The following is a 15,434-nucleotide window of genomic DNA, read 5'->3' on the forward strand; positions in this document are numbered from 1 at the left end:
GCTCCAGCAAATTCCTTGGACCCTCGGAGGAGGTCATGTGAAATACCGGTTTGTAGCCGGTAGGTCAGAAGTACAGGTAACAACCTGGACTTGTGAGTGGCATCTGAAGTTCAAGGAGAGGGTCTTTGGAACCTCCAAGCTGTAACCGGTCGGTCAGAAGCATAGGTGACAATCCAGGCTTGCATCTTGACAGGGTAGGGAGCGGGGGGCAGTCTTAAGAGGACCGAGCCCTTCCCCTGGGGAACCTGATGCTCTCTCTGGGTAGATAGTGTCAGAATGGAGTTAAATTGTAGGACACCCAGCTGGTGCATGAGAATTGCTTGTTGGTGGTGTGGGGAACTCCCTCCCTACCTTGGAAATTAGGGCCAAGAGCCCTAAAAGAACCACTGTGCCTGGTCTTCTGAGGGACATTAGAGGAGAGAGAGAGGCTCCTGCTTTTAAGAATCTCATGTTTCTGGGGCGCCTGGTGGCTCAGTCAGTTAAGGGTCCGACTCTTGATCTCAGCTCAGGTCTTTGCTCTCAGGGTCGTGAGTTCAAGCCCCACACTGGGCTCCACACTGGGCATGGAGCCTACTTAAAAAAAAGAAAGAAAGAAAGAATCTCACATTTCTGCAATAAATTTACCTCTCCTTTCCCTAGGGCACTGTCCATGATTGGCCTGGGCCTGATAGCTCTGGGAACTGGAGGGATAAAGCCCTGTGTATCTGCATTTGGTGGAGATCAGTTTGAAGAGGGCCAGGTAAGATCATGCACCTTCACAGAAATTACATAATTGAATTACAAACATCCAGGAGTCACATTCCCCCGATACCAAGTCTGCTCTCCATTTGATTCTTTTCAAGGACATTTGAAAGTAGGACACTGACCAAAACTAAGTTAGAATGAAGACAGACCAGCAGCTACATTTTATCCCTTGATATATAACCGAAGTCATATTGTAAACTTATTCTTTTTTATTACAGGAAAAACAAAGAAACCGATTCTTTTCCATCTTTTATTTGGCCATTAATGCTGGAAGCTTGCTTTCTACTATCATCACTCCCATACTCAGAGGTAAAAAATGTCTGAAGGGGACTTCTGTTTTTCTTTTTAATTATGGAGAGCAAGTCAGGTGGAAAGTTTAAGTCCTTGTTTTGTTTGTGTGTTCACTTTGTCCCTCTTTTCTCCCATTATACTTCCGCTGTTGGATACATACTATACACTTGGAAATCCAGAAGATGAGCTTCTTGTCTTTTCTAATCTTTTTGACCCCCTGATCCCAAGGATCACTGAAGAATCTAAACCATCCCGAGTATAGCAATGAATTTTTCTAAATGAGTATTAATGCAAAGTCTTTGTTCACACACAGTAAAGGATAAGACAGGAGGTGCTATTTGGAAACCACACCTGGATGGTCATAGTTGACATTTTTGCTTTCAAGCTCTGCTCCCCAGTGATGTTCAGTGAGCTAGGAAGAATTTAATGGGCACAGTTTTATTCTTTCTAAAAGAATCTCATCCCATCTCAGCTATTTCTAAAAGAACCGCCCAGGAAAGAGAATGAGACAGCAGCCATCAACAGCGCATGGGGTTTTGTGCTGGCGGACACTCCACTGAGAGTTTGTGAATTTCCCACATGGAAAGGAATATTTGGGGACAGATTAGACCAAAACAACACCCTGGTGGCCACACTGCAAAGCATTAAATGATGAAAGAAAATATTTTGTGGGGATTTATGTATTTCTGCATGGAGTAGTTATTTGAAGATGACACTTAAACCCCATTCCAACTTGTTTTGTATAAACATTTAATAGCTTGTATTCTTGCATTAAGTTCCCCCGTCCCCTCCTCAGCCTCCACTTTCTACTAGAATATGTGTAATTCAAACTATGCATGTTTGAATTGCAGAATGTGTGAAAGGGTAATTTCAAAGGTAAAATCGCGGCTCTCACATGAATATGAAAAGAGCATGTGCCGAGACTTTATATGACTTACTAATTAAGGAGGAAACTGGAATACTACCGCAATCAGCTCAAATAGGGATTTGAGCAACAGAGACCGGTATTCTTCACAGAGGGAAGAGTCCTTTTGCGTTGCCACGAGCTGGAATCGTTTGTATAGCTATGAATGAGAAACATTTGCCTGACTATCAATTTTCTACAAGTTAACTTCTTTCTCTACAGAACTGTGAACCAGCTAGTCAAAGACAAAGTCAGACCCCTTTCGGATCAGATTATTCCTGGAGGCGCCATTCCACTGAAAGAATCCACAATAATCTCTGTTGCTCCTTCCAAAGTCTGAATTTTCCTCCTTACCAATCCTAGGATGTCAGAGCTAAAATAGATCTGCAGTCAGGGGTTAGCAAACTAAGGCCAATGGGCCAGATCCAGAAATCTGGACAAGACCATCCATTTGTCTACTGTCTATGGCTGCTTTCATCCTTACAAAGTCAGGGTTGGGTAGTTGAGACAGAGCCCGAATTGTCCACAAAGCCTAAAATATTTACTATCTGGCTCTTCACAGAGACTTCTGTTGACTCCTGCCCTGGGCCATCTAATTGCTTTCTAATTAGCATGAATTCAGGAACACACAATCTTGATTTCCCAGGGTACTTTTGATTTTATTTACTGAGTCCCTTGTCTTAAGTTACTGTATCCAGGTCACTTCTATCTCCCCCACTAAGAAAATCCACGTAAGGGGTGCCCACTGATTTTGGCTTGGCCGGTGTCAGCATCTATTTAGGGGCTAAGATTAGAAGCTGTGTTCAGTTCCTGCACTTTCTACTCCAAAGCTGCTTGGCTCAGCTGCCAATGAAATCAGGAAGGCACATGCATAAGTCTAGAACATTCAGTGAAAACAATATGTAATAACCAGTTAGGGATTTTTAAAAATGGTAGCCATATGAGCATTACCAACGCCATAATGAACTTTAATCTTGTAATTTCTCCTCAGTTCAACAATGCGGAATTCACAGTGAACAAGCTTGTTATCCACTGGCTTTTGGGGTTCCTGCGGCCCTCATGGCTGTATCTCTGAGTAAGTAGAAATCAGTTAATTAATACAATCCTATGGTCAGGTCAGACCCTCACATTAATTATTGCAATCAATTTTTGAGAAGTTCATGGAACAGACTGTAATGATAATTCCCATGCTCTGAGAATCAAAGCAGAGTTGGCATATTGCTTCAGAGGAAATAAGGTACATAAAGGGTTTACAGGAAAAGGGATCCTTTGAGGTGGACATTGAAAGGTTTGATACTATTTAGGCAGACTAAGATGAAAGTGACAGAATCTGTTAGGCTAGATGATCCCGTGGCCGAAAGCTTTTGTTCTTATCAACATGTGCTCATCTCCAGCTTGCCTGAGACAAGGCAACCTGGTCCAGTTGCTGTTTAAATATTTCCAATGAGTATCTAGATTTCCATAATGTATCATCTCAAAATGTTTCTACTTAGACGGGATGCCTGGGTGGCTCAGTCGGTTGAGCGTCTGCCTTCAGCTCAGGTCATGATCCCAGGGTCCTGGGATGGAGCCCCTCAGCAGGGAGCCTGCTTCTCCCTCTCCCTCTGCCCCTCCACCCCTGCTTATGCTCACTTGTGTGCACGCTCTCCCTCTCAAATAAATAAATAAAATCTTTTAAAAAAATGTTGCTACTAGAATATCTTCTTGTTGGGAGGAATATATGTATCTGTTAGATACATTCATTCATACATTAGTTTCTTGGCTCTGGCTTTTTAGGAAGTGTGACAGTTTTCTCATAGGATAGTCTATATTGAATGATGGTAGGTGTGTTCGTTACCTAGGTCTGTCATGACAAAATACCACACACTGTGTGGCTTCAACACAAATATATTTATCGTCTGACAGCTCTGGAGGTGCGGAGTCCAAAACCAACATGGCAGGAGGACCATGCTCTCTGTGAAGTTACTGAGAAGGATCTCTTCCAGGTCTCTTTTCTACCTGTGGTAGTTCCCTGGCCTGGGGCAGCGTAATGCCAGTCTGCCCATGGCCTGCCCCTGTGGGCACCTCTGTGTCCAAATTTGCCCGTCTTTAGAAGGACACCAGTCCTATTGGAGGAGGGCCACCTCAATGATCTCATCTTTTTTTTTTTAAGGTTTTATTTATTTATTTGACAGAGAGATAGAGAGCACAAGTAGGTAGAGAGAAAGGCGGCGGGGGGGGGGAGATGCAGGCTCTCTGCTGAGCAGGGAGCCTGATGCGGGACTCGATCCCAGGCCCCTGGGATCATGACCTGAGCCAAAGGCAGCCGCTTAACCAACTGAGCCACCCAGGTGCCCCTCAAGGATCTCATCTTAACTCGATCTACTGCAAAGACTGTATTTTCAAATAAGGTCACATTCTGAGGTATTGGAGGTAAGGACTTCAGCATCTTTTGGGGGTGGGGCATGATTCCACCTGTAACAGTAGTACAAGAAGGAAACCTAGCCCCAATAATCATCTCCAGCCTTTACAGCCTCCCACTCAAATAAGGTAGTGCCAGCACTGTTACTTTCTCTGATTTTTTTCAGTTTTTAAGAGCGCTGAGTATGCCCCCTTTAACCCTGTTTGCTCAGCTTGCAGCAATTTTGCTTTATCCATACACCTGTGCCAGAGTTCAATATTTTCCCCTTTTTTCTGTCCCCACTTTCTTCCATAATTCTTTAAACACTGCGACACTCCCCTAAAAGACTCATACACACACACACACACACACACACACACACACACACACACACACACACACCCCTTCTCCTCTCTAATTCTGGGTGAGGAGATAGAGAAGATTTCAAAAACTACTGATCTAGGCCAAACGCTGTATTCAGCTGGCATTAGGTGAATTTTCATTGACTCTGTATGAGTCATTCTTACACCAAAGATTATGTTCTGGTAGTAATAGGCTTCAGTGTTTGTGTATGAGAACACAAATATACCATCGCTCAGAAGCTCCAGTGATTGTTAGCATCCAAAGCACTTTCTAAATGGGGAGATAGGTAAGCAAGGCCATTCTGTGAGTCATCCCAGGGTTTCCAAAACAAAGTTATAACTCAAATAAGAGCACATCTTCTAGGTCACAGGTAGTTCTGTCAAACGCCTTGTTAACACATCTTCTTTGCCTTCCCAGTTGTGTTTGTCGTTGGCAGTGGAATGTACAAGAAGTTTCAGCCTCAGGGTAATGTCATGGCTAAAGTTGTCAAGTGCATTGGCGTAAGTATGTCGGCTGCTTTCTCTCGAAGACATTTAGTCACCCCAGAACCATCTACTTCCTTTAAAGTAAATGCAGCGGAGCATTGACTTTTCTTTAAACATTCTATTATTGTTCTTAGCGTTTTGATAAATTGAAGTTTCTTATAAAACTCACCCAATGGAAAAGGACACAACAGAACTCAAACAGGGAGGATGGAAAGGGCTCCTGAACTGTTCAATTAGATCAGAGGTCAAAGAAAGGCAAAGCAGAGTAACTCTTCAGCTACCAAACTGGCAATCCCTGGCTGGTGTGGGGAAGGCATGAAGCCCCAGGGGAGAGGCATGGTCTGGTGCTGCGCATCAACAGTCTGAAGTGTGGAAAGTGTCAGCCATGCTACTTTCAAGAAAATACTGTATGGTAACTAACATAACATAATAAAAAAAAAAAAAGAAAAGTGAACACACAAAATGGGGGCGCCTGGGTGGCTCAGTCGGTTAAGCGTCTGCCTTCGGCTCAGGTCATGATCCCGGGGTCCCGGGATCGAGCCCCGCATCGGGCTCCCTGCTCCATGGGAAGCCTGCTTCTCCCTCTCCCGCTCCCCCTGCTTGTGTTCCCGCTCTTGCTGTGTCTCTCACAAATAAATAAAATCTTAAAAACTAACTAAATAAATAAATAAAATGAATACACAAAATGAACAGAGATTCACATACAAAGATTATCAATGTAATATTTATAACAGCGAAAATTCGTAACACCAAATTGCTGGAAACAGAAGAGTAGTGCTGAACTCATAGTACGTCTGGCCATGTTATGCAGCCATTGGAAGCCTTGTTTTCAAAGACTATTTGGTGACAGGAACATGCGGGATATGGTTTCTTCTGTATGCGTCTGTGTGGTACACGTACGTGAATATGGGCATATTTAAAGGCAGGAATTAAATGTTGAGCATAGGGAATCTTTCAAACAAGGAATCAAATAACTTTCCCCCCTAAATAGTCCCCATTTTTTTTAAATATACAAATACATTGTGTAATCGGGGGAAATGTATCATTTATTTAAAAAAACATGTGTGGATAGTCTTTTGGATGAAAAGACAGCCTTAAAATAATTTTAGTCTTGGGACGCCTGGGTGGCTCAGTCGGTTAAGTGTCTGCCTTCGGCTCAGGTCATGATCCCCGGGTCCTGGGATCGAGTCCCACATCGGGCTCCTTGCTTAGCAGGGAGCCTGCTTCTCCCTCTGCCTGCTGCTTCCCCTGCTATGCTTTCTCTCTCTCTCTCTCTCTGACAAATAAATAAATTTTATTAAAAAAAAGTAATAATAATAATAATAATTTTAGTCTTTTACTTGCCCTTTACCTGGCTTTATTGCATTAAATTATACATGTGTACGTCACTTTGTGAAATAAACGTGTCCTCTCACGGTCTAAAAACCTCCCCCCTCTTGCCAATATTCCTCCTGTAGTTTCCCCTTACATGAGATCAACTCCCACTACAAATGTTTTTGTGTAAGCTAAAGGGGCTCTGACCAGTTAGCTCTCCAAGTCCTTCCTTAACAAGGACTTGACAACTTAAACTCCAAAAGAACAACGTGAAGCTACTTAGAGTCACAAGAGTCGTACTTCCTGGTATCCTGAAATCGGCCCGTCACTTTGAGTCCCTGCCTGGTGGTCACATGCGTGTCCCCCAGCCACCTGTGTCATCTCCTTCTCTTGCTGCCCATATGGTAGACCTGCGCCCTCAGCCTGGTAGCCACCAGCCACGTGTGGCTGTGGAATGTTTGAAATGTGGCAGGTGCAACAGGGAACTGAGTTTTAAACTGGATTTCATTCAAATTAATCTAAACTACGTAACTTCTTATAAGTGTATTTCTGGATACTGGGTTCTCAGTCTTAAATTTTAAAACCAATGCTCCGCTCAGTGAGTGGAAAACTTTTAAGTATCTTTGGAACAACTTAGGTATATAAATTGGTATTTCCAAACATAAGTTTTATGAGACGTAAACACAAATGCAACATTTCTGATAAAAACTGAGCATCCACACTGAGATGTTCTGTAAGTGTAAAACATACCCTGGATTTTGAAGACTTGGCGTGAAAAACAGAAATGTAGAAATTCTCATTAATTTTAGTATTTGGTATTATTAATAATTGTTTACATAATTATTTCATTATTGATTTACCATTACTGTTAATTTATTACATATTAAGATCATATTTGAGGTTTATTGGGTTAAATAACATACATATTTAAAATTAATTTCACCTGTTTCCCTGTTACTTTTTTTACACTTACATATTTTTTTATTTTAATTATTTTAATTCTGGTATAGTTTTTTTCAGGTTTTATTTATTCACGGGTGCATGGGTGGCTCAGTCGGTTAAGCAACTGCCTTCAGGTCAGGTCATGATCCTGGAGTCCCAGGATCGAGTCCTGCATCGGGCTCCTTGCTCAGTGTGGAGTTTGCTTCTCCCTCTGACCCCTCTTGTGCACTCTCTCTCAAATATTTGAGAGAGAATGAGAGAGATTTTATTTATTTGTTTATTTGAGAGAGAGAGATTGAGATCTTAGGACCCTTAGATCATGACCTGAGCCAAAGGCAGACGCTTAACCGACTGAGCCACCCAGGCGCCCCTAATTCTGGTATAGTTGATGTACCATATTAATCAGTTTCAGGTGTATCCATATTTTTTCTTAAGATTTTATTTATTTGAGAGAGAGAGACACAGCGAGAGAGGAATACAAGCAGAGGGAGTGAGAGAGGGAGAAGCAGGCTTCCCGCGGGGCGGGGAGCCTGATGCGGGGATGGATCCCAGGACCCCGGGATCACGACCTGAGCCGAAGGCAGACGCTTAACGACTGAGCCACCCAGGCGCCCCTCCATATATCTTTTTAGTACGGCTACCAGAAAACTTAAATCACAAATGGCACACATTATATTTCCATTGAATGCTCCTTTCCAGGGGTTCTGGAGAGACAATAGCAACAGGATGACTTTGTTACCCCACTCAGAGGCTCACAGTTAGAAAGAGATTAGAAATAAATGCAGGTTATGCCTTTTCACTTCATCATTACACTAGTGTATATGATTTTATATCCCTCTTTTCTCACAAACACAGTTTTACCTTAAAGCCAGTTTTATTGAAATGTGTTTCCCTGATAAAGTAGTCAGTTCTGTTTTGAAATTTGATTTTTCTTCCTTCCTTTAGTTTGCCCTCAAAAATAGGTTTAGGCACCGGAGTAAGGCGTTTCCCAAGAGGGAGCACTGGCTGGACTGGGCTAGAGAGAAATACGACGTAAGTGGTCGTTCCCGCTGCGATGGTCCCGGGTCTTCCTCCAGGAGGCAAGCAGCCTGGGCGCAATTCGTATGACTCAGGCCACACGGAAAAATTATCTGCTGTAGCCTTGTAAACTCGATTAGGGTTTTAAATAAGACCATGCAAGAGTGTTTTTTAATATGGAGCAGAGCTTGATAAACAATGGGTAGAATTTATCTGGAAACCATATTATCTTTTCATAGTTTTTCATTTGGCATAATCTGTCATTAATTATATGTGACTGTGATCTCATAACTAGTTTGAAAACAGAAGAGTCAGTTGGTGGTGGGGTTTGCATTTACTGGAAGTACATTGAAATTCTAGCAAAATGCCTTCTAAGCATTTTTAAATAGCTGAAGAGTTTGGGGTTTTCTAAAAAAAAATCTGGGGTAAGATTCTTTGGAGCAATTAGTCACCTCCCAGCTTGGCTCTGGATGCAAGTATGTCTACACTGAAACAACACTGCTGATAGCTGTGAGTGACAGGTTGTGGCTGATTTGTCCTTTCCCCACTTCATCCACAGGAGCGGCTCATCTCTCAAATTAAGATGGTTACGAGGGTGATGTTCCTGTACATTCCGCTCCCAATGTTCTGGGCCCTGTTTGACCAGCAGGTAGTGTGAAGCTGTGTTTCTGTACAAATTTCTGGATTTAGCAGACATTCTATGGGCGCTACCATGGACAGGGAGGTACCTAATGTTTAGCTCCTAAAATCATTCTCTTTGGTTTCTTTTTTATACTTCATTTATTTACTAAGTATTAGATCACACTGCGTTCCTTTTTTTTTTTTTTTTAAGATTTATTTGAGAGAGAGAGTGTGCCTGCACGTGAGCGAGTTGGGCGGAGGGGTAGAGGGAGAGAGAGAGTTGAAAACAGACTCCCTGCTGAGCACGGAGCCCGACCTGGGGCTCAATCCCACAACCCGTGAGATCATGACCTTAGCCAAAATCATGAGTCAGATGTTTAGCCGACTGAGCCACCCAGGCACCCCACACTGAATTTCTTTAAAAAAAAAAAAAACAATTCTAGATGGTTCTATCCACATTTCTGTTGCAAAACAATGAAGAAAATTAGGTGTGGTCAAATAAAGGAGACTTGGGAAAGATTTGATCAAAGTATCTAGGACCCTTACCCATCAAACTGAGAATAAAGATTTTTTCTGATACAGTATGCTCAGAGGATGTACAATATTGCCTTTTATGGGATCCATAGAATATTTAAGGTGAGAGGGGCTTGATACCTCTCGCTCTAAAATGGAACGCTTAAGCTAGAAGTACCATCCAGGGATGTGAAATGACTGCCCAAGTCATTCTGACCAAAGCAAGGAATTAGAACCCAGCTCACTGCCTTGTTGCCCTGCTCTTGTTCCCACATATAGGAATTTTCAGATTTGGGTTAAACAACTCAATGCATGATACTCAGTAGCCACAGTTATAAGATATTGTTTTTTCTAGAAACTGGAGCTTCAAAAAAATTTACAAGATTTTATTGTGCAGGACGTATATGTGTGTATATATATATATATATATATATATATATATATATATATGAGAGAGAGAGAGAGAGAGAGAATGCCTCAGCAGGGGGGGAGGGCAGAGGGAGAAGCAGGCTCCCCGCCGAGCAGGGAGCCTGACTCAGGGCTCGATCCCAGGACCTTGGAATCGTGACCTGAGCCAAAGGCAGTCGCTTAACCAACTGAGCCACCCAGGCGCCCCCAGGAAGGATTATATTATAAGGGCAAAACATCTCTTGGAAAAAATCTGAGCAAACACATCAATCTCCTTATATGTAAGTATGGGATTTAGACCAGCATCTTACGCACAGGGAGGCAGTTTTGCATGTTGAATAGAAACCAGCTCTCGGTATCAGACCCGCACTAGAAATAACACTCATCGTCTTTTTGCTGTGTGACTGGGGGGAATCCCATAACACTCCTGGCAGGGTAATCACTCATGGCAAGGCTGTGGGGATCAAATTGGAGACTGTGTATAAAGTGACCCATGACTGGCATCTATTAAGAACTCAAGCACGGGGCGCCTGGCTGGCTCAGTGGGTAGAGCATGTGACTCTTAATCTCGGGGTCATGGGTTCAAGGCCCATGTTGGGTCTAGAGATTACTTTAAAAAAAAAAAAAGAATTCAAGCAGTGGCCTATTTCCTGACTTTCCATGATGCCTTCTAAATGGAGTTGACAGATTATGTTGAAACCTTTATGCGTTCAGTCCTCCATAGAAACAATCACGTGTATTTGTACAGTCCTGAGTCTTCCTTAAGCAAAATAGGTTGAATGTAACTAGGCTGCCCAGGCTGAAATCCAACGCTGTCTTGACGGATTTCCACTTCAGGACAGCCTAGACTGTCAGAAATAGTCCTTAAGCAGTAATGATGTTCTTGAAGCTGTGATACCAGTGAACGTAGACTAGCCTCTGTGGGCGTGGCCTCCTCCACCTTGCAGGTGATGTCATGCTTTCCAACAGGTCTCAGACATGCATCTTTGTATTTCCTAAGGATAGCTGCATCTCAGAGTAGTGCTTTGCAGATTCTTCGTGGGGGGGGGGGGGGCGGCAGCAGTGGGAGAACTAGATGTCATGTTAATTTGTACAGCAGAAATGCAAGGTATTTTGTTTTACCCAGTGTTACAGTGGAGCTGGGAGATAAACTTGATGCTGAAAAAACATTTAAACCCCATAACACTCCAGACTTCATTCCTGATCTGGAAAAGCCTCAACCTTGACTTGTAAAAGGTTTAAAACTCACGTTCCCAAATGATGCAGCAAACGTATTCGTTTTTCAGGGCTCCAGGTGGACGCTGCAAGCAACAACTATGAGTGGGAAATTTGTAAGTTTGGGGTATCAATCTTCTCTACCTCCCCTGGTCACTGTTCCTTTGCTCTAATCCCTTTCAGTAACCTATCAGTAAGACTTTTCCCCCCTCTTTTTAGGGACTTATTGAAATCCAGCCGGATCAGATGCAGGTAGGCAAAAAAATACTGAAGTTGCTTTCTGAGTTCAAAGTCACCTTTGAGACCATGGCTAACGAGACCATTTCTACTTCTCCCGCAGACCGTGAACGCCATCTTGATCGTGATCATGGTCCCCATCATGGATGCCGTGGTGTATCCTCTGATTGCAAAATGTGGCTTCAATTTCACGTAGGTAACCAGCAGGTTGGAGTTGGGGTCAGGAAAGAATATCTCCCCTCCCCCCATACCACCTATCTGACGGGGTTTTTAAAGAATTATATTTGAATTAGAGGCCTGTGTGCTGATGTTTCTAGAAATTTGCCCTTAAAATAAAAGTGCTATTCATGGAAGCCAGAAAAGCTTCTAATTAAAACTTGGCATATATGTAGACAATAGAAATGTTAACTCTCATCCGACGCATCGCCTGAGCTATAGCTTCTAGAAATTAAATGTAAATATGCAAATAAGAATATGCATCCCATTTATCCCTCTTAGTCTTGATCATAAATAAGAGAGCAAGAGACATTTTCCTTTGGTGTTTTGTAGGGAAGCTAGTTTTGTTCGGGCGGATGGTGGGAAAAGGAGTGTGATCATTAGCTGGCTGGGGGGCGGCTGGCGGAGAGTCACCCTTACACTTGTCTCCCAGCTCCTTGAAGAAGATGACAGTTGGAATGTTCCTGGCTTCCATGGCTTTTGTAGTGGCGGCAATCGTGCAGGTGGAAATTGATGTGAGTGGCCCTCTGATTCCCCAGTGGCCTTTCCTGCGGGTCGGGTGGGGCGTTCGGAAGGCTTCTTTCTCCGGAACCGCGGGGAGGCCAGGGTCTCTGCCGACAGATGGTCCTGGAGCTAGGCACGGGATGATGTGGAGATGCCACAGGGGCAGAATTGTCCCTTCCAGGCAGCATGCACCGCGGTTGCTCATCACTGCAAAGGGGGCAGCCGGGAGGAGGGTGGGATGGGTGTGCTTTAGCAGGGCCAAGGGGTATGGCGGTTACACAGGGCGTTTCTGTGGACATGGTTCTTATAATGGGAGTGGGAGTTTATAGAACTTCCTCTTTCACAGTCAGAACTCCTAGAAAGTCTATTTGAAAATGTATCAACGGTCTTCAGGAAGATGCCTTTTGTAGTCTGATGTTTCTAGCGATGTTAGTTCTCACGCCAGTCCTCAGTCTGCTGGACCCACGGGGGCCCTAAACCAGGTTCCTTGGTGCCCTCAGTGTGAGAACAGGCTAGCGACGGGCGCTGTGTAGTGTGTGAGCCTGGAGGCAAATGCTCTCCTCCCGCCTCTGTCCCCTCCTCCTTTCTCTGTCGCCTCCCCTGTCTCTGTGTGTATCTCTCTCTGTGTCTCTCTGTTTCTGTCTTCCTCCCTCCCTCCTTCCTTCTCTCTCTCTCTAATTTTTCTTTTTAAATGTTTAAGTGTGATAAAATATACATAACAAAAATTTACCATCTTAGCCACTTCAAAGTGTACACTTCAGGAGTGTTTAATGTGTTCACGTTATTGTGCAGCTCATCTCCAGAACACTTTTCATCTTGCAAAATGAAAAGTCTGTGCCCACGGAAAAACAACTCCCCACTTAGCCTCCCCACGCCGCCTCCCTCCCCCCTCCGCCGCTGGCCCCTGGCAGTCACCATTCTACTTTCTGTCTCTATGAGTTTGTCTACTCTTGGTACTTCATGTAAATGGATTCATACAATATTGGTCCCTTGTGATTGGCTGATTTCACTGAGCATAATGTCCTTGAGGTTCATCCGTATCATAGCAGGTGTCAGAATCTCCTTCTTTTTTACAGTGGAATCATAGTCTACTGTGGGATGAACCACATTTTGTTGATCCATCTGTCAATGGGCATTTGGGCTGTTTTCACGCGTTGGCTGCTGTGAACAGTGCTCCTGCACATGTGGGTGTACTCACTGACTCCTGAACACGGCTTTGTGCAAAATGAATTGTGAAGTGAGGATGGACTTCTAGAATAGCATAGAATGGGCTGCTTCAGGGACCCTGGGATTGGAGAGCGAGCACTGTTGGGAAAAGGCAGGACCCCTGAACAAATGTGTGGAGGCAAGAGGCATAGATTAGTTGTGAAAGGCTGTTTAGGGTACCGTCAGTGCTGTGGCCAAGGCTCCCGGAGTTAGGACGATGTTGGCCTCCCAGGAGAGCAGATCCCAGGTGCCACAGCAAGATACACATTCATTTGGGTTGTGTTTACTCTGGCCCCCTCAGATAGGAGGCTTCATAACCTGGCATCCTTCGGCCTGGAGGTGTTAAGACCAAGAGCAGCCTCTTTGTGATTACTGCCCTGTTCTGTACAAGCATCCTTTCCTCTGGGTGCCATGAGGCGAGCGATTGGAGGCCTCCTGGGGGTGTTTGGTTTCTCAGCCGAGACAGCTTTCCACGGCTGGAGGGCGGGGGTGCTGGTGACTGGGCCAAGCTTATCTTCAATCTGCGTGGAAGGCATCACTGCCAATTTTCTTTTATTTTGCTCAGAAAACTCTCCCAGTCTTCCCCAAGCAAAACGAAGTCCAAGTTAAAGTATTGAATATAGGAAATGGTAACATGACTGTATCTTTTCCTGGAATGGAGGTGATACAACCCCAAATGACTCAGGTGAGTAGAAGGAAATGCAACTTTCCTTTTTATCCTCTGACCTGAGTTATAATAGGGCTTGGGAGAAACTGATCTTCTCGATCCTTATATAATTCCTACAACAAGCGTGGAAGTGAAATGCCTTAGTATCTCGGTCTCCTTCGGGCTTCACTCTAGACCATTGTGCCTCAAACGTCAATGGGCATGTGAATCCCCTGGGGAGTTTGTAAAATTTTGCATTTTTAACATGCTCTCAGGGGACAGTTGCTGCGGTTGGTGCGTGGAACCACCCTTTAAACAGGAAGGCTCTGTCCGTGTTTCTCTATCAGAGGTTATTTTGCCGCCTCAGGGACATCTGGCAATTTCTGGAGACATTTTTCATTGTCACAACTGAGAGCATGCTATTGGCCTTTCAGAGGGAGGAAGCCAGGGAGACTGACACACGGTCCCACAACAAAGACTTATCTGGTCCCAAATGTCAGCAGGGCCCAGGTTGGAAAACCTTCATCTGGATGGTCGCTGGTCTGAATTAGAGGTTCTCAACCTTGACTCCACATTAGAATCACCTGGAGAGCTTTGACAATCCCGATACCTCAGAGATTTTGATTTAACTGGTCTCATTCCTGTTCAGCCACAGTTGAGAGCCCCTCCCTTAGAGCTTACCAAACTGATGATCTTGACGAAAGAAGAAAATTTGACTTCTGGTGCTTGGAGCAGCCTAGGACTGATTTTTCACCAGGGTTATTCCTTTATCCCTAATGCTATTCTCTGCCCAATGGTAGAAATGATTTCCAGAACATGTATTTTCAGAAGCAGAAATAAAAAGTAAAATGCTGGGCAAACAGTATAATTCTTGCATAACCCTAGACAACTTCATGACAGAGGTGGGGGGGGGGGTGCGGCTGAGACAAACCGATGCCGGCTCCCGCAAGGCATTTTTTGATGTGTATGAAAGTGAACTGGGGATGTCAACTAATACGCCATGATAATGTTCAGTTACACGATGCAGAACAAGACTCTATGGTATTAACTGTGACTCCTTTTCTCCCATTATAGACAAATACATTTAGGACTTTTGGTGTAGACGAACTGACAAGTATAAACATTTCTTCTCCTGGATCACCAGTCACTCCAGTGACTTATAACTTTGAGCAGGGCCATCGCCATACCCTTCTAGTATGGGCCCCCAATTATTACCGAGTGGTAAGTCGTTGGACACTTACAGCTGATTCTTTACTATGTGTGATGCTGGAGACACAGCCTTTCAGTGGTGTGACTTTGTTTTACCCCATGTAGTGTTATGTAAGTAAATCCTCAAGTTCTTCATTCTTCAAAGATACAAGTCATTTAACATTGAATAAAACTTTGGTGGATGGGAAGAGTTAATATTAATTAAAATTTTTAAAAAGA

The 15,434-nt window shown here is 43.9% G+C and overlaps 1 protein-coding gene across 2 annotated transcripts in view; it reads left to right on the forward strand.

Annotated features, from left to right (window-relative positions):
* The window catches only part of SLC15A1 (solute carrier family 15 member 1), a 49,919-nt gene that overhangs the window by 20,799 nt on the left and 13,686 nt on the right, over window positions 1–15,434 (forward strand). For both annotated transcript variants that reach the window (XM_027591482.1, XM_027591481.1), the window contains 12 exons: window positions 640–739; window positions 963–1,053; window positions 2,931–3,014; window positions 5,100–5,182; window positions 8,369–8,455; window positions 9,000–9,089; window positions 11,269–11,313; window positions 11,417–11,449; window positions 11,538–11,626; window positions 12,084–12,165; window positions 13,926–14,045; window positions 15,081–15,227. In XM_027591482.1, the coding sequence (XP_027447283.1) occupies window positions 640–739; window positions 963–1,053; window positions 2,931–3,014; window positions 5,100–5,182; window positions 8,369–8,455; window positions 9,000–9,089; window positions 11,269–11,313; window positions 11,417–11,449; window positions 11,538–11,626; window positions 12,084–12,165; window positions 13,926–14,045; window positions 15,081–15,227 (1,051 nt within the window). The remainder of the gene's footprint in view (window positions 1–639; window positions 740–962; window positions 1,054–2,930; window positions 3,015–5,099; window positions 5,183–8,368; window positions 8,456–8,999; window positions 9,090–11,268; window positions 11,314–11,416; window positions 11,450–11,537; window positions 11,627–12,083; window positions 12,166–13,925; window positions 14,046–15,080; window positions 15,228–15,434) is intronic.

This window comes from Zalophus californianus, chromosome 3, assembly GCF_009762305.2.
Source record: "Zalophus californianus isolate mZalCal1 chromosome 3, mZalCal1.pri.v2, whole genome shotgun sequence".
NCBI classification, from domain to species: Eukaryota; Metazoa; Chordata; class Mammalia; order Carnivora; family Otariidae; genus Zalophus; species Zalophus californianus.